The sequence below is a fragment of the Podospora pseudocomata genome (genome assembly GCF_035222375.1).
Source record: "Podospora pseudocomata strain CBS 415.72m chromosome 2 map unlocalized CBS415.72m_2.2, whole genome shotgun sequence".
Taxonomy (NCBI): Eukaryota; Fungi; Ascomycota; class Sordariomycetes; order Sordariales; family Podosporaceae; genus Podospora; species Podospora pseudocomata.
The window spans coordinates 1,596,329-1,617,339 of record NW_026946366.1 but is presented as its reverse complement, the minus strand read 5'-3'; the positions used below and the strand labels follow the sequence as shown (position 1 = coordinate 1,617,339).

At 51.9% G+C, this 21,011-nt stretch overlaps 11 protein-coding genes and 1 non-coding gene across 12 annotated transcripts; 6 read left to right on the top strand and 6 right to left on the bottom strand.

The window, feature by feature from the left end:
- Nucleotides 1–13: 13 nt before the first annotated feature.
- On the bottom strand, nucleotides 14–1,926 carry STE24 (zinc metalloprotease; the record flags this gene model as incomplete). The annotated part of the gene is made up of 3 exons (XM_062887836.1): nucleotides 14–868; nucleotides 922–1,851; nucleotides 1,912–1,926. The coding sequence occupies 3 exons, from the start codon at nucleotides 1,924–1,926 to the stop codon at nucleotides 428–430; spliced, it is 1,386 nt and encodes a 461-aa protein (XP_062746006.1). The 3' UTR covers nucleotides 14–427.
- Nucleotides 24–95, bottom strand: QC762_0041710. The gene has a single exon. It is a non-coding gene; the product is annotated as a tRNA-Glu (tRNA).
- Nucleotides 1,927–2,495: 569 nt separating the features above from the next.
- On the bottom strand, nucleotides 2,496–4,833 carry QC762_209300 (uncharacterized protein; the record flags this gene model as incomplete). The annotated part of the gene is made up of 4 exons (XM_062887835.1): nucleotides 2,886–4,833; nucleotides 2,822–2,834; nucleotides 2,637–2,767; nucleotides 2,496–2,579 (listed from the first exon to the last, which is right to left on the bottom strand). Exons 1-4 carry the CDS (start codon nucleotides 2,919–2,921, stop codon nucleotides 2,496–2,498), a joined length of 264 nt encoding a protein of 87 aa, XP_062746004.1. The 5' UTR covers nucleotides 2,922–4,833.
- On the top strand, nucleotides 3,219–4,321 carry RPL38 (60S ribosomal protein L38). Its single transcript, XM_062887834.1, has 4 exons — nucleotides 3,219–3,360; nucleotides 3,448–3,481; nucleotides 3,570–3,692; nucleotides 3,762–4,321. The coding sequence occupies exons 1-4, from the start codon at nucleotides 3,331–3,333 to the stop codon at nucleotides 3,809–3,811; spliced, it is 237 nt and encodes a 78-aa protein (XP_062746005.1). The 5' UTR covers nucleotides 3,219–3,330; the 3' UTR covers nucleotides 3,812–4,321.
- A 231-nt stretch (nucleotides 4,834–5,064) lies between the features above and the next one.
- Nucleotides 5,065–7,845, top strand: ERG12 (Mevalonate kinase). Its single transcript, XM_062887833.1, has 2 exons — nucleotides 5,065–5,927; nucleotides 5,990–7,845. Exons 1-2 carry the CDS (start codon nucleotides 5,637–5,639, stop codon nucleotides 7,283–7,285), a joined length of 1,587 nt encoding a protein of 528 aa, XP_062746003.1. The 5' UTR covers nucleotides 5,065–5,636; the 3' UTR covers nucleotides 7,286–7,845.
- Nucleotides 7,846–8,020: 175 nt separating this feature from the next.
- RAM2 (CAAX geranylgeranyltransferase alpha subunit) lies at nucleotides 8,021–9,847 on the top strand (the record flags this gene model as incomplete). The annotated part of the gene is given in 4 exon segments (XM_062887832.1): nucleotides 8,021–8,068; nucleotides 8,150–8,195; nucleotides 8,211–8,879; nucleotides 8,946–9,847. 4 exon segments carry the CDS (start codon nucleotides 8,021–8,023, stop codon nucleotides 9,845–9,847), a joined length of 1,665 nt encoding a protein of 554 aa, XP_062746002.1.
- Nucleotides 9,848–9,907: 60 nt separating this feature from the next.
- QC762_209260 (uncharacterized protein) lies at nucleotides 9,908–10,967 on the bottom strand. The gene is made up of 2 exons (XM_062887831.1): nucleotides 10,484–10,967; nucleotides 9,908–10,422 (listed from the first exon to the last, which is right to left on the bottom strand). Exons 1-2 carry the CDS (start codon nucleotides 10,602–10,604, stop codon nucleotides 10,085–10,087), a joined length of 459 nt encoding a protein of 152 aa, XP_062746001.1. The 5' UTR covers nucleotides 10,605–10,967; the 3' UTR covers nucleotides 9,908–10,084.
- MHF1 (MHF histone-fold complex component) lies at nucleotides 10,898–11,771 on the top strand (the record flags this gene model as incomplete). Its single annotated transcript, XM_062887830.1, has 3 exons — nucleotides 10,898–11,262; nucleotides 11,326–11,449; nucleotides 11,590–11,771. Exons 1-3 carry the CDS (start codon nucleotides 11,230–11,232, stop codon nucleotides 11,769–11,771), a joined length of 339 nt encoding a protein of 112 aa, XP_062746000.1. The 5' UTR covers nucleotides 10,898–11,229.
- A 149-nt stretch (nucleotides 11,772–11,920) lies between these two features.
- On the bottom strand, nucleotides 11,921–13,870 carry QC762_209250 (uncharacterized protein; the record flags this gene model as incomplete). The annotated part of the gene is made up of 4 exons (XM_062887829.1): nucleotides 13,721–13,870; nucleotides 13,325–13,663; nucleotides 13,117–13,274; nucleotides 11,921–13,061 (listed from the first exon to the last, which is right to left on the bottom strand). Exons 1-4 carry the CDS (start codon nucleotides 13,754–13,756, stop codon nucleotides 11,921–11,923), a joined length of 1,674 nt encoding a protein of 557 aa, XP_062745999.1. The 5' UTR covers nucleotides 13,757–13,870.
- A 190-nt stretch (nucleotides 13,871–14,060) lies between these two features.
- utp13 (U3 small nucleolar RNA-associated protein 13) lies at nucleotides 14,061–16,790 on the top strand (the record flags this gene model as incomplete). The annotated part of the gene is made up of 1 exon (XM_062887828.1): nucleotides 14,061–16,790. The coding sequence occupies one exon, from the start codon at nucleotides 14,061–14,063 to the stop codon at nucleotides 16,788–16,790; it is 2,730 nt and encodes a 909-aa protein (XP_062745998.1).
- Nucleotides 16,791–18,019: 1,229 nt separating this feature from the next.
- On the top strand, nucleotides 18,020–18,455 carry QC762_209235 (uncharacterized protein; the record flags this gene model as incomplete). The annotated part of the gene is made up of 2 exons (XM_062887827.1): nucleotides 18,020–18,363; nucleotides 18,428–18,455. The coding sequence occupies 2 exons, from the start codon at nucleotides 18,020–18,022 to the stop codon at nucleotides 18,453–18,455; spliced, it is 372 nt and encodes a 123-aa protein (XP_062745997.1).
- Nucleotides 18,456–19,795: 1,340 nt separating this feature from the next.
- On the bottom strand, nucleotides 19,796–20,797 carry QC762_0041600 (uncharacterized protein; the record flags this gene model as incomplete). The annotated part of the gene is made up of 2 exons (XM_062883376.1): nucleotides 20,740–20,797; nucleotides 19,796–20,544 (listed from the first exon to the last, which is right to left on the bottom strand). Exons 1-2 carry the CDS (start codon nucleotides 20,789–20,791, stop codon nucleotides 19,796–19,798), a joined length of 801 nt encoding a protein of 266 aa, XP_062745996.1. The 5' UTR covers nucleotides 20,792–20,797.
- Between the last annotated feature and the right edge of the window lie 214 nt (nucleotides 20,798–21,011).

Here is a 21,011-nt window from a genome sequence, read left to right as displayed (position 1 = left end):
AACAGCTCCATGACCGGGCAACAACCCCTCTGGTGTATCGGTTAACATAGCGGATTCTCATTCCGTTGCGCTGGGTTCGACTCCCAGGAGGGGTGGTTTCTTTTTATCTGATTCGAATTCTTCTTTATCCAGAACACTTACTTGTAATGGGAGGTTGTGTAGGATGTAAGTCATGGTGTTGTATGGGGGTTGGTATAGGTAGGGTTAGGGTTTTTGAGTTAAAAAACGCTGGTGGGTGTTGGCTCTTTGTGCTACAGAATGCTGCCATCTTTGCTCACAACTCGTGAACAGACTGAATCGGAAACGTCAGATCACTCTTCCTGTATCATATTTCTACTTAAATATCAATGAATCATGACGCACAAATATCAATCCTCTATAATGGATTACCGTCCACCTCTTCCTACTAATTTTCTTATTCACCCCCTCAAAGCTCATCCCTCCCAGTGGTAACAGCCGTGTCCTCCTTCTTCTCCTCCCCAACCGTATCCTTAACAACCACCTTCTCCGTAGGCTGCCAGTTCAACGCCTTCAACCTCTCCGAAAGGATAGGATGAGAGAAGTGATAGGCGGCAAAAGCCCAATCAGCGTCCATGGTGCTCAAGTTCTGGATCTGCAGCTTAATGAGAGAAGAAGCCAGCTCAGCATTGTACCCAAGATTGTTGGCAAAGGCGTCGGCTTGGAACTCGAAGCGGCGGCTGAGGATGTTCATGAGGAACTTGATGACATTGTCGGCGGGGCCGAGGATGTCGCTGAAGAGGAGGAAGCCGACGATGATGGGGTGCTGGGCGTGGAAGCCAAAATCGGCGTAGAGGGAGTTGTTGTTTACGAAGACGGAGAAGAGGGCAAAGATGTAGAAGAAGTGAGCCTGGTTGGAGGGTTAATACAGTGGTGCGAGGAGTGACGAGGTGAGAGACATACCTGAGAAATACCAAACAGCTTGGTGGTGTGGCCCAAGCTCCAGTGACCAAGTTCGTGGGCGAGAACAGCAACGACCTCCTCGGTCTCGCTCTTCTCAATCAGAGTGTCGTAGATAACAATGTGCTTCTTCCAGGGGAGACCAAAAAAATAGGCGTTGCTGTGAGCGCTGCGCTTGCTGCCATCGATGACGTGGAGTTCGTGAAGAGGGAACTTGAGCTTCTTGGCGAGGTCCTCAACGTCGGTCTTGAGCTTGCCTTCCTCCAGGGGAGAAAGTTTGTTGAACAGTGGCAGGATAGCAATGGGGTAAATCGTAATCATGAAGACCTGAAGACCAGCGCCGAACATCCAGAGGTAATAGAAGAACTGGCTGCCAGTCTTCTTAATGATGGCGAGGAAACCGGCAAGAATGGGAGGAGTCAAAACCACAGCCAACAGGTTGGACTTGATCATATCCGTGACGAAGAGCTTCGGGGTCTGCTTGTTGAATCCAAACTTCTCCTCCAGAACAAATGTCTGGTAGATGTTGGACGGGAGCGAGACGACTTGGTGGATGAAGATGAAGGCCAGAATGAACACGATAGATTGCGAGATTTCGCCGGTGAACCGAGTGGGTGCGAAGCGAAGGAGTAGGTTGCCAGACCATGACCAGAGCTTGGGGAGAATATCGAAGTGGTAGAATGCGAAGTTTTGGATTTGACCGTAGAGACCGTTGATCAGAGAGAACTTGGCCTTGGCGCGTCCATAGGCCTGGCTCTTGTCGAAAACCTCTTGTGTGACTTCATGCTGGAGAACGGCGGGGGGCTTGGTCTTGGTCAAGACACGATACTGGCGAATACCGAGGACACCTTCGAACAGGAATTGGGCAACAGAGAACCCGATAATTAGCTTCTTCCAGGGGAATAGCGGACGGTCGAGGAACCGCGCGAGGCGCTACAGTTGATCCATGTTAGCTGGGGAGGATTGAACGGGAAGAATGCGCTTAGTGCATACCTGTAGAATATCCATCGTCGCGGAGAGGCTGCGACAATGAGAGCTGTCGCAGACTCGGGAGACGATTTATCGAGGGACGGATTGAGGGGTTGTAAGATGGACAAAGTCCTTTGCTGCCTTGTCGTTCCCGTCAGAGAACAAACTGTCCTTGTAGCGCATGCGCCCCTTGCTGCAGGAGCGTCAGTAATCCGCCAAGCTAGGCTTACCTCATAGCTGATTGTGGACTCTGATTGGCTATAAACCTCCGATGGCCCTACTGCAACGCTAACACCCCAGATTGCATGTTTTGGTTGGATGAAACCTCACACACCCAGGTTGCTATTGTTCTTTGCTTTGTCACTTATCCCATATCTTGTGTTAGTACCTTGATTGATGACTGGGGATATCTCTTGCCTGTGAGGCCGACAGCCGCGAATTGAGGGTCCAGGAAGCAGTTTTGATGAAATATGTTGGAGCATTGGCATCTTCTTTAGCTAAGAATTAAAAGCATGTCGCCGTTGCCTACAACAAGATAAGTCCATGTCCCTTTCAATGCAATATCAATTCTCTTTATGTACGTATGAAGGAGTAGGACTGTCTCCCATTCACTGCCTTGGAATCCTCATGTTTGCTTTAACCCTCTCCAACAGTTGCTCCCTCGTGTCTGAGTCTTGAGGGTGAAGATTTCGCTGTTGGCTGGTCAGCATCGATGAAGACAGAACAGTACTCCCAACTACACAACATACAGCGGCGAGCCATCTCCGGAGGTCTTCTTTAGACCATTCCTCTGGATTACCAGTTGGGTCTGGGCTTGTGGGGAACATGTCTCCTCCCCAGATCGCCCATACGGCAACACCCGTCACCAGACCTGTGAAAGCTGTTCATATGTTAATGAAAGCCGATCTTCCTTGCCGGGGTCTTAATATGTTACCTAGGAAAGCATTCTATGAGATGTAGTTAGTGAACTGTTACCAAAGCTTAAAGCATACACTTACCCGTGATCTCATTGCACGATCGAGTGGCGTTGGCATCTTGGCTTACACTGACGCTCAGTCCTTGACAAACAGTGTTGTGAAAACTCTGGCTTTTGGATAATGATAAAGAAGTCCGGCAAAGAACCTCGAGGGCAACTAGCAGGAAAAATGAACCAAAGTAAATAAGTCCTTCGATAAGAACAGGTGTTGTCGTCGTCAACGCTCTTACCTTGGCCACCGACAGCTAGCGCCACAAAGCGGGACACGTCACCCAGCCACAGTCGGGGCGCTATGACCTCCTCGAAGACCCCTGGCGATGGCTTGGGCGTCGAGTGTGCAGGAGCCCCACCCAGAGCGAGCCAATTCGGAGAAACCCACACAAACTGAATAATTTTGAGAAATCCCCTCCAACCCCGACTTTGAACTTCCGTAGACCGTTTACAGGAGACTCATCACAGCCGTCAAAATGCCTCAGGAAATCGGAGATATCAAGCAGGTGGGTAAATCATGGCCTGGCCAGTTTTTTGGGCCGAATCCAAAAAAACCGACAAAAGCATTTTTGACTGACATTTTGTGTTTTTAGTTCATCGAGATCTGCCGCCGGTCGGACGCCTCCTGTACGTAACCTACCGACTCGAAAACTAGGAAATGAAAGAAGAAAGGCAATGAAGAGATGGGAACTGACTCGACTTTTTATGGATACAGCCGCGCGGATCAAGAAGAACAAGTCTCAGATCAAGTTCAAGGTCCGCTGCCAGAGACACCTCTACACCTTGGTTCTCAAGGACTCCGACAAGGCGGAGAAGCTCAAGCAGAGCTTGCCTCCCAGTATGTTTCTCGACGAATAGCCGCATTATATCCGGAAGATAGCATGGAACTGACCAGACGACACCGCAGCCCTCGTCATCACTGACATTCCCAAGAGAAACAAGAAGGTCCAGGCTTAAATTCTGACGACTGTCTCCCGAAAACAACAATGGAAGCATGGTCTAGAGTTTGAGCTCTGCCGGGGCGGGGTTGGTGGCGTTGGCATGACGGAGGAATTCGACTTTTGTGCTGGGTCCAGGCTTCAAGTCTGCGACTCGATGAATACGGCGTCTCGGGAAATAAGCGATACGATTTAGGAACGAACGTGGGAGTTTACCTCGTCTTTGTCTTGTTGAAAGGCAGGAAAGGGGTTCTCTTCAAAACAATGGATTACGTCCGGCTGCCAACGCTATACAAAACAAATCAAGACAAAAAAACACCTGTACTGGTCTGGTCCCTTGTCTTCCGCGTGATTATGTGAATTTGGGCTGGGTTAGCATCGACAAAGTGTTGCTCCATCTGATCGAATCCACTGCGTAACTGAGGCTTAGACTGATGCAGCAGCAGCAACCAAATGGCTTTGGGCGTCAACTGTGTGATGTTGGACCACCACCAAGCCTTGTGGCTTTGGAGGTTGCGATCGGCGTTCCATGATCACCCATTCCATTACATGATGGTAATTGCTAATTATGCCAGGTTGCTGAAGTGCAATGGTTTCCTCGAAACTCATCTGCAGTGAATTGATCTCAAACTGCATGACATGTTACCATGTCCGGACAAGTCCGATCCCCGAGTTCGGGTGATGTCCGCATGGGGTAGCCGATTTAACGGTGTCACCACTCCCGTCAATCGGGGTCACTCCCCGCACCGAGTCCCGCGAGACCTCCATGTCATAGCCCCACACCTCCGATATGCCCCTTTGTAAGCGGATCGCAGACACATCATGCGTCCCCCTCCATCGCTAAATTGGGACAGAACCGAGAATATTGCCATGCCTGACGGCGGCGGGCGACGCAATCTTGGTTGACCGCAGCAGAGGCACGTTGTCATCATCGACGTGCCCTGGCACAGGCGTCACGGGACCACTCGAGATTTTTCGTGGGGGAAATTGCACGCCTTTGCGCATTCGAAACACGCTGACAAAGAGTTGGGTTCGAGACCGTTGACACCGCTGTCAGGTAATAATTTTAACGGAGCTCAAAGCTTTCATTATAGCGTGGCCCCCCTGACTGTCACCCAGTTCGTTGGAAATGCATGCTGGTGCCCAATCAGGAGCTTCGAGAAAGCCAAATGTTACCCAATGGGCTCATCAAGCAGTAACCCCCCTGTTGCGAACCGTCGTGCATCGTGGCTAAGTAGTGCCGCGTCCAATGTCCAATGTCCATCCGTCATATTTTCCTGCTTCTCCCCCTTCCGTGATCTGTACCACCACACCTCGTACCTTTCTCACCCCTTTCTCCTCTTTTTGTTATCTTGTCGTCGAGAGTTGAGGTGAGAGATAATAAACAAGCCGACTGTGACCAGCTTCTCTACAGATTAATAGCCATCGACCCCACCCTCGCCTATACTGCTCCTCTTTCCCTTCGCGTCCGCTTTCTCTCAATCATCGCTATTTTATTGGTAGTCAGTCCAGCAAAGCCAAACGTCAGGAACCAACTTCGCCCTCATCGTGCAGCTATATCTCGGCTAGTAATAGCACTTATACGCCGGAGATCATTTCTAGTCAAAGACACCGGACCGAAGTCAATTGCGAAAAACTCGGCAATCGAGCCCATCTACTTGACCAGCGAAGCAATCAACTTGCGCCGCTCGAGACTCCTTTGTTCCTAGATCGCATCACACCTCCAAGCCATTGGCGACCGACTAGCTAAACATTGTTCTCGGCTCACACGCAGAGAAACCTTTGTGTCTCACCCGAGGCCGTAGTTACACGACAGGTGGAAGTCTGGTCAGTCACAACAAGCCATGACGCAGGCCATTGCGAACGGCCGGAACGGCCAGAACGGCTACCATGTGGACACCGAACCCGAAAGTTCTAGCATCAGTGCCAGCAGCAGCAACGCCAGCGAATACGGCGTCGAAGGCACAAACGGGATCACCAACGGCACAGGAAACCTCACGCTCAACGGGAATGGGAACGGGAATATCAGAGATCGCATGCAACGCAAAAAGTCCAGCCCAATGATGCCTAGTTTTATGGTTTCGGCGCCGGGAAAGGTGATTGTGTTTGGTGAACATGCGGTTGTGCACGGCAAGGTAAGAAGCAAGCGCTTGGAGTTGGTTTAATACGACGAAACTGACGTGGGCGCATCTTGTAGGCGGCGATCGCGGCTTCAATCGCTTTGCGCTCTTACCTCCTCGTAACATCGCTCTCCAAGTCGAGAAAGACTGTCACACTCAAGTTCCCAGATATCGACTTTGACCACTCGTGGAGGATTGACGAACTGCCCTGGGCCATCTTCCAGCAGCCGTCGAAAAAGAAGTACTACTACAGTCTCGTCACCGAAATTGACCAGGAGCTCGTCGCCGCCATCCAGCCATACCTCGCCGATGTCTCGCCGGATAAGCCGGCGGATGTTCGCAAAGTTCACCAGAACTCGGCCGGTTCTTTCTTGTACATGTTCTTGTCCCTTGGATCACCGTCGTTCCCCGCCTGCCAGTACACATTGCGCTCCACGATTCCAATAGGCGCAGGACTCGGAAGCAGCGCCACTATTGCTGTGTGTCTCTCGGCAGCCCTGTTGCTTCAGCTTAGGACACTTTCTGGGCCCCATCCGGATCAACCGCCTGATGAGGCCCGCATGCAGATTGAGCGCATCAACCGATGGGCGTATGTCTACGAGATGTTCATCCACGGCAACCCCTCCGGTGTGGACAACACCGTCTCCACACAGGGCAAGGCCGTCATGTTCCAGAGAACGGATTACAGCAAGGCACCTGATGTAAAACCACTTTGGGATTTCCCCGAGTTGCCACTCCTTTTGGTCGACACCAGGACGCCAAAATCCACGGCGCATGAGGTGGCCAAGGTGGGGAGGTTGAAGGACACTCACCCGAAGCTTGTTGGCAGCATTCTCGATGCCATTGACAAGGTCACGCAAACATCGGCTGAGCTCATTGCTGAGGACGATTTCTCTACGGAGAAGGAGGACAGCCTTCGCCGTGTGGGCGAGCTGATGAACATCAACCACGGTTTGCTGGTCTCACTTGGCGTCTCACACCCCAGACTCGAACGTGTCCGCGAGCTGGTAGACCACCAAGGGATAGGCTGGACGAAACTAACCGGTGCCGGTGGTGGTGGTTGCTCGATTACTCTCCTAAAACCCGGGGTTCCTAGAGAGAAACTTGCTAGGTTGGAGGAGCAGCTTGACGAGGAGGGCTACCAAAGATTTGAGACTACGCTTGGTGGTGACGGCGTGGGTGTTTTGTGGCCTGCGGTTCTAAAAAACGGCACGGTGGAGGATGAGGAGGGTGGTATGGAGATTGATCAGGAAAAGTTCCTCAATGCGCAGGGGAATGATGGTGTGGAGAGGCTGGTGGGTGTGCATGGTGGCATGCCTGGGGAGAGGGAAGGGTGGAAGTTTTGGAGAGTGGAAAGTAACCCGGATATCTAGAAGGGGCTTGTCATGCATGCGTATGGGCGTATTATTCGATTCATTCACCATATGGCCGGTTTTTTTTTTCTTTTCGCTTGCGTAAGGCTTTTAATGCGACTTTCTATTATTATTTTGGACTAGAGAGGATTTCTTGAGGTGGTGATCAACATGGGCCATGGGCAGCAGGGAGGGAAGGCAGGCAGGCGGGGATAGGAGTTAATGATTCTGTGGAAAAAAAGGGGGGGGGCTTCAAAAGAAGGGGGCTATTGTGTAATGGCGATACTTTTGCTCGGTTCTGTACTGATATACTTGTGGCTGCTATCACCTTTGATTCAGGATTTGGATGGATGATTTATTAGAACATTTCTACCTTGTGGTACCATTTAATACCTCTGGATATTTTACCTCCGGTTTTCGAGCATCTTACGTAGTAATTGTTGAATCAAGAAAAGAGAAAGCCGCAAGCAGCCAGGATAATGGAAGAGAAAATAAAGAATTTGATTTGTGTTTTTTTGTTGACTTGAGCTGGTTCTCTTCTTACAATTGTTGTCTTTGACATTGGGTTGGGATTGTTGTCATGCGCACCCCTGCCCGAATTCCTTCTGGAAGCTTTGGAAGCCAAGCTTGGGCTTGGTGTACCCGCGCGTCCCTGAAACCTCCCATCTGGCTTGCTGCCCCGCCATTTCAACATACTCCAACTGCCTGAAGTAACAGCTCCCTTTTTTTTTTGGTTCTTTTTCTTGTTTTGCGACAATGCCGCCCAAAGGAAAAGCGGCGCAAAAGCCCAAAGCGGGAAGTTGTATGTGTTTTTCTTCTTATTCTGCTCTTTTGTGTTTAGGGTTTTGGTTGGTATTGTGAATGCTAAGTATTGTTTGTTTGCAAGCAGCCACCACCACCACCACCAAACCATCAGCTCCGGCTGCACCTGGTACCAACAACAACAACAACAACAACAACAACAACAACGCTTCCAAACAACCAGAAAAGGAGAAACCTTCCACCGTCGCCGAGTTATCGAGATATCATTTTGAGCTTTGTCACCCGTTCGAGGGAAAGAGATCGACGACGCAGGCCGATCAGCTTGTCTGGCTTGCTTCACGGCTTGTCACCCGGCTGCCGGTTCGGTTTTTGGGTGCAAAGGGGCAGAAGGATTTGTGGAAGACGGTTAATGAGCACTCGCTTCCTGCTAGGGGGTTTAATCTGAGGAAATATAAGAAACGGCAGCAGCAACATAAAGGTGTTGATTCACGGGGGAGGGATATCGGGGAGTATACCGCCAAGGAGTGGGGAATACGGCAGGAGAAGAGAGTGACGTTGTCTTGTCTGCAGCTGCAGTCGCAGAGGTTTAGAGAGCTGAGGGATAGGCAAAAGAGGGGGTTCGTGGACTGCCAGACGGGAGATCAGGTTTTGGTTACTGATTCAGAGTATACTGAGGAAAAGCAACGACGGAGAGAGATGGAGAGGCTAAGCAGGGAGTTGTACGGCGCGGAGGGGATGGCGAGGCAGGGGAAGCTGGCGCTGGATCCGGAGTGGGATGACGTGGTGCCGATTGTGATGGAGGATCCGGAGAACGGCCTGGCGGCGATTGCGTATTCTCCTGACTACGCTGAAGGTGAGCCCAGCCCCTTTTTATCACCGCCCCATATCCCAGAGAATCGAGACTAACAGCTGGTTCAAGCAATGTCCTACCTCCGCGCCGTCATGTCGGCAAAAGAGTACTCCCCACGCTCCCTCAAGCTGACCGAGTACATCATCAACCTCAACCCGGCGCACTACACCGTCTGGCTCTTCCGCGCGGCCAACATCTTCGCCATGAAGCTCCCCATCCCGGACGAGATCACCTGGCTCAACCAGATCGCGCTGGAGAACCTGAAAAACTACCAGATCTGGCACCACCGGAATTTGTTGGTAGAACACTACCACCCCTCCATCGCGTCTGACCCTCCGGCGCTGGCATCGTTTGCTACTTCGGAAAGGGAGTTTCTGACCCAGATATTGGCGGAAGACACAAAGAACTACCACGTGTGGAGCTACCGCTCCTGGATGGTGGGCAAGCTGGGGGTGTGGGGGAATCCGGAGGAGCTGAGGAGCACAGAGGAACTGATTGAGCAGGATGTGAGGAACAATTCGGCTTGGTCGCATAGGTTTTATTTGGTGTTTTCCGATCCGGAGAACTGCACGCCTGGAGAAAAGTATGCGGCTACCGAGGCGGACCCAAAGGTGCCCGGGGAGATTGTTGATCGGGAGGTGGCTTATGCGGAGGAGAAAATTAGGTTGGCGCCGCAGAATCAGTCGGGGTGGAATTACTTGAGGGGGGTGTTGGTTAAAGGGGGGAGGAGGTTGAGTTCTGTGAGGGAGTTTGCCGAGGAGTTTGTCAAGGGGTTGGGCGAGGGGGAGGAAGGGGAGGAGGTGAGGTCGAGTCATGCGTTGGATTTGTTGGCCGAGGTTTATAAGGAGTTGGGGGAGAGGGAGAGGGCGGATTTGTGCTTGAGGAGGTTGATGGAGAAGTGGGATCGGATTAGGGGGGGTTATTGGCAGTGGAGGAGGGAGGGGTTGGGGTTGGCGGAGGTTGCTGCTTGAATGTTCAGGATATGACAGGTGAAGGATCTTATATCATGGTTACAAGTTGGAAGGGCACTAGTTGAACATGACAGTTGGAAGCTTTATTATCATTATGTACGTTAGGTTATATGTACCCCCATCTATCTTTATGTCGTTACCCAAAAAGTCCTTCCATTTTGATAAACCGACCCTCCTGTTCTCATTCCAGGTTTCTATACCACCCTTTTCCACCTTAACCTTGTCACTCATGTGCGCTTAATCCTTGATCAAAAACTCCTCAATGTCCTTATCCTCCTCCTCCTCTTTACTCTCCTGCAATCTTCTTTCTTCAGCCTCCAGCAGCTTCTTGATCATATCCCTCTGTCTCCTCCTCGCCTTTTTGCCCCAGTCAGCGGCAGTTGACCCGCCCTCTGCGTCTTCACCTTCAGAGTCTGTGTCTTCGGGTATCTGGACTTTGCCCCGGAGCTCGTTGGGGGAGATTTTGGCCTTGGCCTTGGCGGCGAACTCGGCTTCTGTCGCTGCGTGCTCGTCTTCGTAGGAGGCCATTTGGGCGCGGCCGCCGAGTTTCATCAGGTAAGGGCGGAGGAGGAGGTCTAGCGGTGGGGGGTTAGTGGGTGAACAGAAAGGGAATGAGGGGAGGGAGGGAAGACGAACAGGCGCCGGCTACGATGATGACTCGGATCCATTTTTGGGGGGACATGTTGTCGAGGGTGGACTTGAGGTTGGTGGTGAAGCGGTCGCCGATGGTGGTGGCGAGGTTGGCGAGGTCGTCCATGGTGGGCAGGTTATTTTGGTGGGAGATTGGGGGTGTGGAATAGATAATCGGTGACGGGATTGATGTTCAAGGAAAAGGCGCAAAGATTGGGGGGGTTATGTGGTAGGTTGAGGGAGTATGTATAGGTTGAAGATGCGAAAAGGATGCGCGAAAATCTACCATGCAGGCAAGGAGCTCGACGTAAAGGCGGGAGTGCTGCGGTGTGCTGCGGACCCCGCTATAGAGTTAGGGGTGTGTGCTTCCGGCAGGGCCGGCAAGAAGAATTGAGAATCAGAAACTTTAGTTTTGTTCTTGTATTTTTTACCGTGATCAAAACTGGGCCTGCTCAGTTTACTGGTTATATAGCTAACAGTCTACCTTGTGATGCCAGCCTTGACAATCAACACAAACAAACAACGCCGTCATTCTAGACACCGTTGCGGCTCTTCAACCACCATCTCTCTCCACTTTCAAGCTTGCATAATCCCAAGACAACTCTAAACCTATTTTGATTCTAGTGCCAATCTGGAAGTCCACCACAAACCTGCTGACTTCGCGTCAGTGGCCTTGCACAACTGCGACGCGTCTGAGCGCGTCTCTCATCGACATCTGCCAAGACTTTTGAACTCGTCGCAACAAAGAAAGGATGACTGATCAAAGTGAGGATGAAATCCGTGAGGTGTGTTTATTTTTTATGTTTGAGTGATATGTAAAACTTGGAACTGACAAGAAATGAATCTAGCGCCTGAAGACGGCCCTGTGGTTCTCCATCGGCAAGATCGTCGATGAGGAGTCCATGAGAAGGAACAGGAATGCCACGCCGCAGTTTATCGGTGCGCTGGTGGATATGGTATGGAGTCAGATCGGTAAGTTCATGCTTTGGGTTGATCAGTAGCTTCATCTGAAAGACATTCTCTTTCATCCTATCTCATACAGCTACGGGAATATCTCATCTCATCTCATCCCATCTCATACCATAGCCAGCTGCTGACCACCTTAAAAACAGAAAACGTAGTTATCGATCTGGAATCCTTCAGCCGTCATGCCAACAGAACAACAGTCACCACAGACGATGTCCTGCTATTGGCTAGAAGAAACCAAGATTTGCACTCCATCGTCAAAGACATCGTCGACAAGGAAAAGACGAGGAAGCTAAGGGCGAAAGCGAAGGGGAAGGGCAGAGCGTGATCCTGAACTCATAACACACTTCAAATGCCATGGCGTTGGGTCTTCTTTTGTATCATACTTTAGGTTATCACAGGCACGGAGTTCTGGCTACGGAAATACATTGTCTCATCTATATACCCCCCATTTTCCCCCTCCAAAAGCAATACCCATCATCTCTCCTCCTCCCCCTCCTGTTCCTCCCACCTCAACCCCTCCCCACACTCCTCCCACTCCTCCTCATCCATCTTCACCGTCCACGCCAACCCACTCACCACCGTCCAAACGCTCCCCATCAAATTAAACAACACCAACTCCATCCCCACCAAGCTCGAAACCCCCTCCCAGCTAAACGCCCCCCAAAGTCCAACCTCATTCACCCCCTCCAACTCCCCCCACCTCCCCGCCCTCGCCAAGTAAGGCCTGATCATCGCTGTCCAGCACAACGCTGCAAACGGGCTCATGATCAACCTTGATGGCCCAATAGCAAACACATCCGTCGCCAGCGCAGCAGGTAATCGTCTCAGTTTATTGTCCCGAAAGGTGCGCTCCCTGCTTGCCTGGGCGGCGCGGTTGTTATCTGATGGATTGGGGCGGAGTTCGGCAGACCATATGCCTGGGTTGGACGAGTTGATTGTTTCGGCGGGGTTGCTGCTGAAGTTACCGCTGAGGGTGTTGGAAGAGTCAGCTGCTTCGACGTCGAAGGAGATGAGGGTTGCGCTGACCTCTAGCTCTTCTTCCTCTGAGGCGTAGTCGTCCGTTACAAGGGGGATGCCGGCGCCCGGGGTGGTGGTGGTTGTTATGCTTTGTCTTCGGGGGGGAACCTCCGCGGTACGAGTGGTGGGTTGTGGTTGTTGTTGTTGCGTGGGTGCGGTGGCAGGTGGTGGGGTGGATGATGAGCCGCTGACAACGGGATGTTGATCAACAGGGGGAGGGATCTCGAGTGTAAAGGTCGGCGGGAGGGGAGTGATATCCTGAAGCGCTCTGCGTTTCGCCGGCCGCGGGTTACTTGGGAGTGGTAGATTGCTTATAATCTTCATTCGGAAGAACTTGGCGACGTGGTTGTAGACGATCATGTAGGCGAAGAATCCACCGAGGGGGGCAACGCCGAGGAGGGTACCGCCTATCCATTTGAGAATTCCAACTGGACAGAGGGATGTTGGCAGTGGTGGGAAGACAATAGGTGATATGCTTGAGCCGGGGATGAAGAATCTCCAGTTGGGAAGAAGTTCGGTTGCCGGAATGATGCCGAAGCGTTGGAACGTGGTGTACACAACCAGGTGGAGACGGATATACATGGAGGCATAGCCAAGTCTGGATAAATGATTAGCCAGCGTATGATATGAAGCTATTCATGGTGAGAACATACATTGGGTATTCCTTGGCCTTTGGGGCTACCATGCGATCGATCACTGCATTCAGGCCAAATGCTGGCAAGCCGCCCAAGAAGTGTGCAGCTAGAGATTGATCCTGTCTGGCGAGGGCGAATGTCTCTTTGAATGGCACTCGACTGTATCGTTTGTATAGCTAGGCTACAGTCAGCCGGGAGTTTGCAGATCTGCGGGATAAGTTCTTACCAAAATGCGCTGTCTCATGCCATTCACGCCCCAGACACAGGCCGTATCAAGAACACCGCCTAGATTGAGCAGTCTTTTTCCCCACCTGTCCTCATAGACGTTATGCCGATCAGAGGACATGGCATGAGCGTCATCGGGGCCGTTGTCAGGCTCAGCGACACCTATCACCGTCATGACTTCGTTATGCGACCGAACGACATCTCTGTTGATGCGCCGGGTTTCCGGGTTGATTGGGCGACCCCGCTCATCATATAGTTGACGATATCCATCATGCTCGCTGTCTTGTTCATTTTGCTGGGAGGTATTTGGGAAGATTACCTCGTCATAAGGAGATCGTCCCTGTGAGATTGGTTAGACCGTTGGATCGAATCCTCCATGGCGTCAGAGTTACCATACCAGAGCCATTGAGATTAGGGGCTCCAGAAGACCCATGGTGGGCAACTGTTATAAGCGATGAGTTGATCAGACCAGCTGATTGACCCATCTCCCGTTGAAATGGGAGCACGTTGAACAGAGGACGTTGGCTGGGCTGAGTGGGACGCAAGCACGTCAAAGCTTCCTTGCAGGATGCCAAGAACAGTTCGACCGGGGTAAGGAGCGCTAAGATAACCTTATTTTACCAGCTCTTATCGCAAAAAAATACAGGAACTGGCTGGGCAAAAAATTTGGGGTCGCGACCAAGCAGCGTTCAATCGACCGCATTCACATTCTCAGGAAAACCCACACAGCTGCGAAAATGGCCACACGACAAGCAGCAAAGACCACCTTCGAGGTTGGAAATGTTATACAGCCCATCTATACCGGAGGATCTGTTGCGCTCGAAAATGGCGCCAGAATCCTCGCCTCGACACTAGGCGAAAACGCGGTGCTCACCGAATTGACGACTGGAAAGAACCTGGCCGAGATTGAAGGAGATGGCGAACCCATTTCGACCCTGGCCATTACGCCTTCGGGGTCGCACTTGATTGTGTGCTCCCGGTCGCTGACGATGCGAATCTACGCCCTCACAGTCTCCCCAGAATTCGACTCGATCGAAACGACACTCGTCCGAACCTCGAAGCCACATGCCACCCCTGTGGTTGTGCTGGCCGTCGACAGAACAAGCACATTGTTGGCTACTGGTGCTGCCGATGGCGCCATCAAGATTTGGGATATTGTTGGAGGATATGTAACCCACACCGTCAGCGGACCGAGTGTTCTCATTTCAGCCCTGCACTTTTTCGAGATCGCCGCGACCGCTGCCGACACCACAATCGACCGAAGGCCCAAGAAGGGCTCGCGAAAGAACGACCAGGATGACGGCACCAACGGTGTCGACTCCAAGTTTCGGCTGGCCTGGGGCACACAAGACGGCAAGGTCCGCATCTTCGATCTTCACAAACGTACCGCGACTCCCGTATACTCCGATGCGAAAAGGAAAAGGGAGGCGCACGAGTCTAATGTTCAGAGCATCGACTACTCGCCCGAGCAGCATGCTTTGCTCACAGGCAGCAGAGATAAGACGATGACGATGTGGCTTTGGGGGGAGAATGGCTGGCAGGGAACGCCAATGCTGCGGCACGAGTTGGTGGAATCTGTAGGGTTCTTGAATGAAGGGAAGTGGATGTACTCAGCCGGAGAGAGCGGTCTCTTGCGGATATGGGACTCAACTACACACCAGGAAATCACTGCGAAACAAGACCCCAAGGCGGATGGCGAGGCTATTCTTTCAACCGTCTACTTGCCAGAGAAGTCCTTGATTGTGTGCGCCCAAGCCGACTACACACTCGCCCTCTATCAGGTCCCGAAAGCAGAAGATATCAGTGCGAGTGCGGGAGAGTTCTTCTGGGAGCCGTTTAGACGGATATCCGGCACACACGACGAAATCTACGACTTGGTCTACCTTCTACGAGATCAGTCCATGATGGCACTTGCGACGAACTCGGAGGATATTAGGATAGTATCTGTCAAAACAGATGGCGGGGAGGAGGGCGGTTCCTATTTCGGGCACGACGTTGCCTTGCTCAAGGGACATGAGGATCTCGTCATGTCACTGGATGTGGATTGGTCTGGTCACTGGGTGGCCAGTGGAGCAAAAGATAACACAGCCAGAATATGGAGGGTTGATTCTGCCAACAATTCTTTTGAGTGTTATGCTACCTTCACTGGTCACCTGGAGTCGGTGGGAGCAGTGTCTTTGCCCAAGGTTGCTCCTCCGGAAGACTCTGAGGCGTTCAAGAACCCTCTCGACCACCCTCCAGCATTCCTGATTTCCGGTTCCCAGGACAGATTTGTCCAGAAGCGACTTATTCCCCGACCATCACAACCGTTCAAAGAGACAACTAGTCTCAGGAGATTGGCGCACGAGAAAGACATCAACGCCCTGGATATCAACCCATCCGGAAAGTTATTCGCTTCTGCGTCACAGGACAAAACGGTCAAGATTTGGGACACAGAAAGGCTCGAGGTGCAGGGTATCCTCAAGGGCCACAAGAGAGGTGTATGGGCGGTCAAGTTTGCTCCCCTCCATACTCCAGCCATCCAAGGCGAGACAGGTGGTGCTGTCTCTGGAAAGGGTGTCATCGTCACTGGCAGTGGTGACAAGACTATCAAGCTGTGGAATCTTTCTGACTACACGTGTCTTCGCACCTTTGAAGGACACTCCCACAACGTTCTGAAAGTGGTGTGGTTGCACATCCCCACAGTCGAGGAGGATCCCAGCAGAAAAAATGTCCATTTCGCTTCCGCTGGCGCTGACAGTCTCGTCAAGATCTGGGACGCCAACACGGGCGAAACAGAATGCACCCTTGACAACCACGAAGACAGACTGTGGACCTTGGCCGTGCACCCGAAAAGCAACACGATTGTCTCGGCTGGCTCCGACTCCAAGATTACCTTCTGGAAGGACACCACATCCGAAACCCAGACCGCCGCCACCGAAGCCGCCACCCGGCTTGTTGAGCAGGAGCAGGAGTTGGAGAACTACATCCATATCGGTGCCTACAGAGATGCCATCGTCTTGGCTCTCCAGCTCAACCACCCAGGCCGCCTGCTCAAGCTTTTCACCAACGTTGTCACCTCGCCTACTCCTGAAGCGGGTAGCTTCACCGGGCTGAGAGCTGTCGACCAGGTTCTTGCTAGCTTGTCAGATGAGCAGCTGTTCCTTTTGTTGCTGAGGTTACGAGACTGGAACACAAACGCGCGCACGGCACCTGTTGCGCAGCGGATTCTCTCCGCGCTGGTGAGGAGCTATCCGGCTGATAAGTTCTCGGGCTTGAGCGTCAAGGGAGCGAGGGGGCAGAAGAGCTTGAAGGAGGTGCTTAATGCGCTAAAGGTCTACACGGAGAGACATTACAAGAGGATGGAGGAGCTGGTGGATGAGAGTTATTTGGTGGAGTATACCTTGAGAGAGATGGATGCTCTGGCGCCGTCGCTGAAGGCGGTGAAGGAGGATGGGGAGGGGGATGTGGACATGATTGAGGTGTAACCTTGGTGGAATGTTGAGATGGCTTGTTTTCAAGGAGTGAAATAATGAAATATACCATAACTATATCAAGCAACATTTATTCATTGTTCAATGTTATGAAGGGGGCATATATGTGGCATGAAGCCTTGATGCGATGTCCCTCTTGAACTCAGGGTGTTGTTCGGTCATAACTTATGCCATTCTAGGCCATAACGATTTATGAATGTTTAGCTCACTGGCGAGATTACCTTGATGGCACAAAGCTTGGACCAGCCGTGAAACCTGTGGTCATTTACCTGAGAACAGTAGCCTGAGCTAGGTAGGGATATGAGAGTGGATTATTGAATCGTGGCTGCTTATGGCCATAGGAAATCCTTCAGCCGAACGTGGCAGATATCATGGGACGTTATCTTCAGGGTTCGGCGACGAGAGAGCCAGAGATGAAAGGGTAGCGGTGACCTGAGCACGGAGGCGAGTTCTCGATTGGGAACGAGAAGAAACGAACGGCTCTTGCAACACACGCTCCCCTGATGTGACAGCGTAGTTTGGCAAATTTTCCGTGCCAAACTAGCGATTCAAGATCGCCCAAAGACCTGTTGTCAATCATGATCTTTCAGCAAGCACACAGCGAACGCTATGGAGTAGTGCAGCTACCCACCTTAGGTAGTCGGCACCTGAGATCCTTCACATCTCCCGGCTCAACTGGAACTACATCAATTCACATTTATGCCAATCGGCTGACACCGATCCTACGGATCTACCTTACAAGGGTCAGCCAATGATGTTCGGGCCTCCCCACAATGGAGACGTGGGGCTGGGATCGGGCACTGTCTATCCTTGCCTTGCCATCAAATGCCGACGGGATGTTTCACTACCGGGGGGCTCTCATCACCAAACCCTCAGAAGGATGTTCTGGACCATTACCTTGGCACGAGGCGGTAAACGGCTTCACGCCGACAGCTGGCGATCAAAGGATTCACCAGCTCATCTCGTGGTCACCGGTAGTCTGACAGGCAATCTGTAGGGGGGAGATGAAGGCGCTTTGCCGGATGCTCGACGGTGACCATCAGCACGAAGGGGGGGTTGACGGTTGAAGAGGAGACACCAGAAAGCATGAGCACGCCATCTATAAGAACGCCCGTCTCCCACCTCCAGACAACGCATATCCCTCATCACCATCAACACTCCCATCTTCAACAGCCTCAACCATCTACTCTACCTCAACCAAGCCCCCAACCATTACCACCAAAATGCAGCTCACCAACCTCCTCGTCGCCATCATGGCCACCGCCTCCGCCGTCTCGGCCACCTGCCACACCTCAGGCGTGACCTGGAACGACAAGGCGGCCGCCCGCCGCGCCATCACCGACGCCTGCACCAAGGGCCGCTTCTCCGTCACCTTTGGCATCCAGGAGAAGATCTTCCTGTGCGTCAACTCTGGCGGCAAGCAAAAGATGGAGTTTTGGGTCCAGAACAAGGCCAACTCGCGCCGCAACTGGGACGACGCCGACTGCATCCACCGTCTCAGCAGGGAGGTTGACGGGTGCAATCAGAACAAGGGGGGTTACAGCAATGTTGATAACTGGTACTACAGGTTAGTGTTTTCTTTGATGGTGGTGGTGCCGACACTTTTTGCTGACATGGTTTTTGAAAAATAGCTCCGACCCCAATGAGGGCCAGTGCTAGATTATGGCCTGGTATTGAGCTAGAGATATTCTCTTGAGAAGACGGTGGAGAGTGAAAGGGAGTTTTTGTTTGGGAAGGGGGGGGGAGGGCGGTGATGGGAATAGAAGATAGAGTTGGGGGTTTATAGATAATATCTTTCGATGGGGGGGATGGGTCGGAGAGTGGGATATGGGGAACATTTGGCCTGGTTTAGATGGTTGAGCTGCCAAGATGGGATTTTTGTGTAGCTGGGCTTTTTGTTTCCTTGCTGCTTCAAGGCACATTTTTAATCAACAATGGCCCTGCGGCTTTTGTTTTCTTTTACATCAGCTTCGATTTGGACTCGTGACTTGTGACGAACCCCTGTACAGAACCTCTGAAAGGGATACGGGTTGAAGGTAACTTCTGACAATTGGTTCGGTGCAGCTAAACAGTGCACAACAAGATGTCTCAATGTAAACACAAGATACCGTGAATACAATCTGAAATTGCATACTGCGGAACTGTCTATCTACACCAGCCAGTTCCTCCGTATATATAGACCCTATGCCAAGCCTGGCACTGTCCTGGATCGATAGACTCGACCATCGATCTTATCGATACTGTCCCTTTTGGGTTTGACTCTTCTGGATCGATCCTCGATCCCAATGATCCTGTTCTGATTGGTCCTTGCTCCTGTACTAATGATTGGTCCGCGGTGCGCCCCGCGCCCCACCAAGTGTCAAAGCCGTGACACTCCGCAAGGCCAACGAGGCACTAAGTAAGCGCCGGAGAGCCAAAAAAACACGTGTGCGGCTCGGAGGATCACTTACTGTGCAGGATGCACACGATCTACTGGACAAGAAGGCCGTGGGTGGAGAGGGAGTGCAAGAAACACAGCCGGATGGTAGTAGTGCAGGGGGGGCTCATACGAAGGTTCGGTGCTGTGGTGTGTGCGGCAAGCCTGGCCATAATGCACGTACTTGCCAGGAGGCTGCAGAATTGTCTGATTCAGCTATTTCGGATGTAATTATGGTTGCTTCCTAGTATTTTTGTGTAGTAATTGAGGATAATGGTATAAAGGTTGTGAAAAAGTGGTCGCTCGCTTATATTGGTCGCTCGCTTATATTGGTTGCTCGCTTATATTGGTTGCTCGCTTATAATGTACGTTATTCTTATGTCGGGCCACTATAGTGGCCTGCGACGTTTCTCCAGGCCATATGTATTCGCACTTGCCGACAACCTAGCACCCCTTCTTGCTACCATCGACCCCAACCGTCATTGTATATTGGCCGCCTTGATGATTTCCTATATTCTGGACTGTGGAGCTCTCCGTATTGTAAGTAGTAGCAATGTTCTGCGTAATATGTAAGCGATGTGTATTAAACGGCAAGGTTAAACGAAGTTCTACTTGCCTCTTGTTTGAGAATATTCTGCACAGCAGAGCGTATGACGGGATCGCGGTCGGAAGCGACATCCAACTCCTTCAGGACCTCAAGAAACTTCGCTAGTTCCTCCTTGCCGAGCTCCTTCTGCTCCTCCACGGGTGGTTCATGGATCTTATACAGCTCGTCGATGAGATCGTTAATATCTTTGATGAACTTCTCGAGATGCTCCTTCTTGTAGATGGCGAACTTGACCCGCTGCGCGACCGAGACTTTATTTTTGCGGCCGTCGGCGATGTCTCGCATTTTCCCATGAAGGTAGCGGTGCATGGGGTTCCAGTTCAGGCCAACCGTGCCAAATGGGCTGACCTCGTTCTCTGTAGCACTGGGGCCGTCTTTGCTCTTGCCTTTACGCTCGTCGTGACAAAGTTTCTGGCATTGTTCAAAGAGATCCGCCACGGCCTGGAACGTCACGACCGCTAGCTTCTCCTCCGATTCGTCGAGCTGGAACGAGCCTGAATTCTTCAGTGACTCTTCATCCTCAATCTGCGAGCCTGTGAGGCCGGCCGCCTTGCCCCAGCGCGTCAGCCGCAGCTGCGCGGCGTCGAGTTTCACCAACAGCGACTGCAGTCGCGGAGCCGCCTGCTTGGCAACGAGGATGTAGTCGAACCAGGTTATGGCCGTGTTGAAGAGGCCGGCCAACCCAGATACCGCTTCGATTCCTTCTACGACGCCCGTCATGTCGACTTGTATATGTCACAATGTAAGAAGCTTAAGACAGGCTGGTGGTTATGGGCTCGGAGGAACTTGACACAGACTCTTTAGGGCATACATCTCGGGGCATGCAGGGCGTATTTATGCCAAATCAATCGGGCTTAAATCTGCCATTATTGAGTGACTGCAGAAGCCACAGTCGCCAGTGATGCAGAATTGCTGCATACCTGCGGCTAAAATGTGGCCAGTGCAACCACTTCTCGGAGCTGATTCGACCATGTACTCTACATTGGACCAAGCCAGCCAGCCATTTGTGGCGGCTTGGAGCCCGACGACGACCCCCCCTTGAAGCCCGACGAAGACCCCCCTTGAAGCTCGACGACCCCGCCTTTCTCAAATAATGAGCGGGATACAAGAAGAGAGCTCTCAGGTCTGCCTCAGGACGGTTCCCAAGCAATTAGGCAACCTGCAAACCGGTTTGCTAGCTATGCCGCCTTGA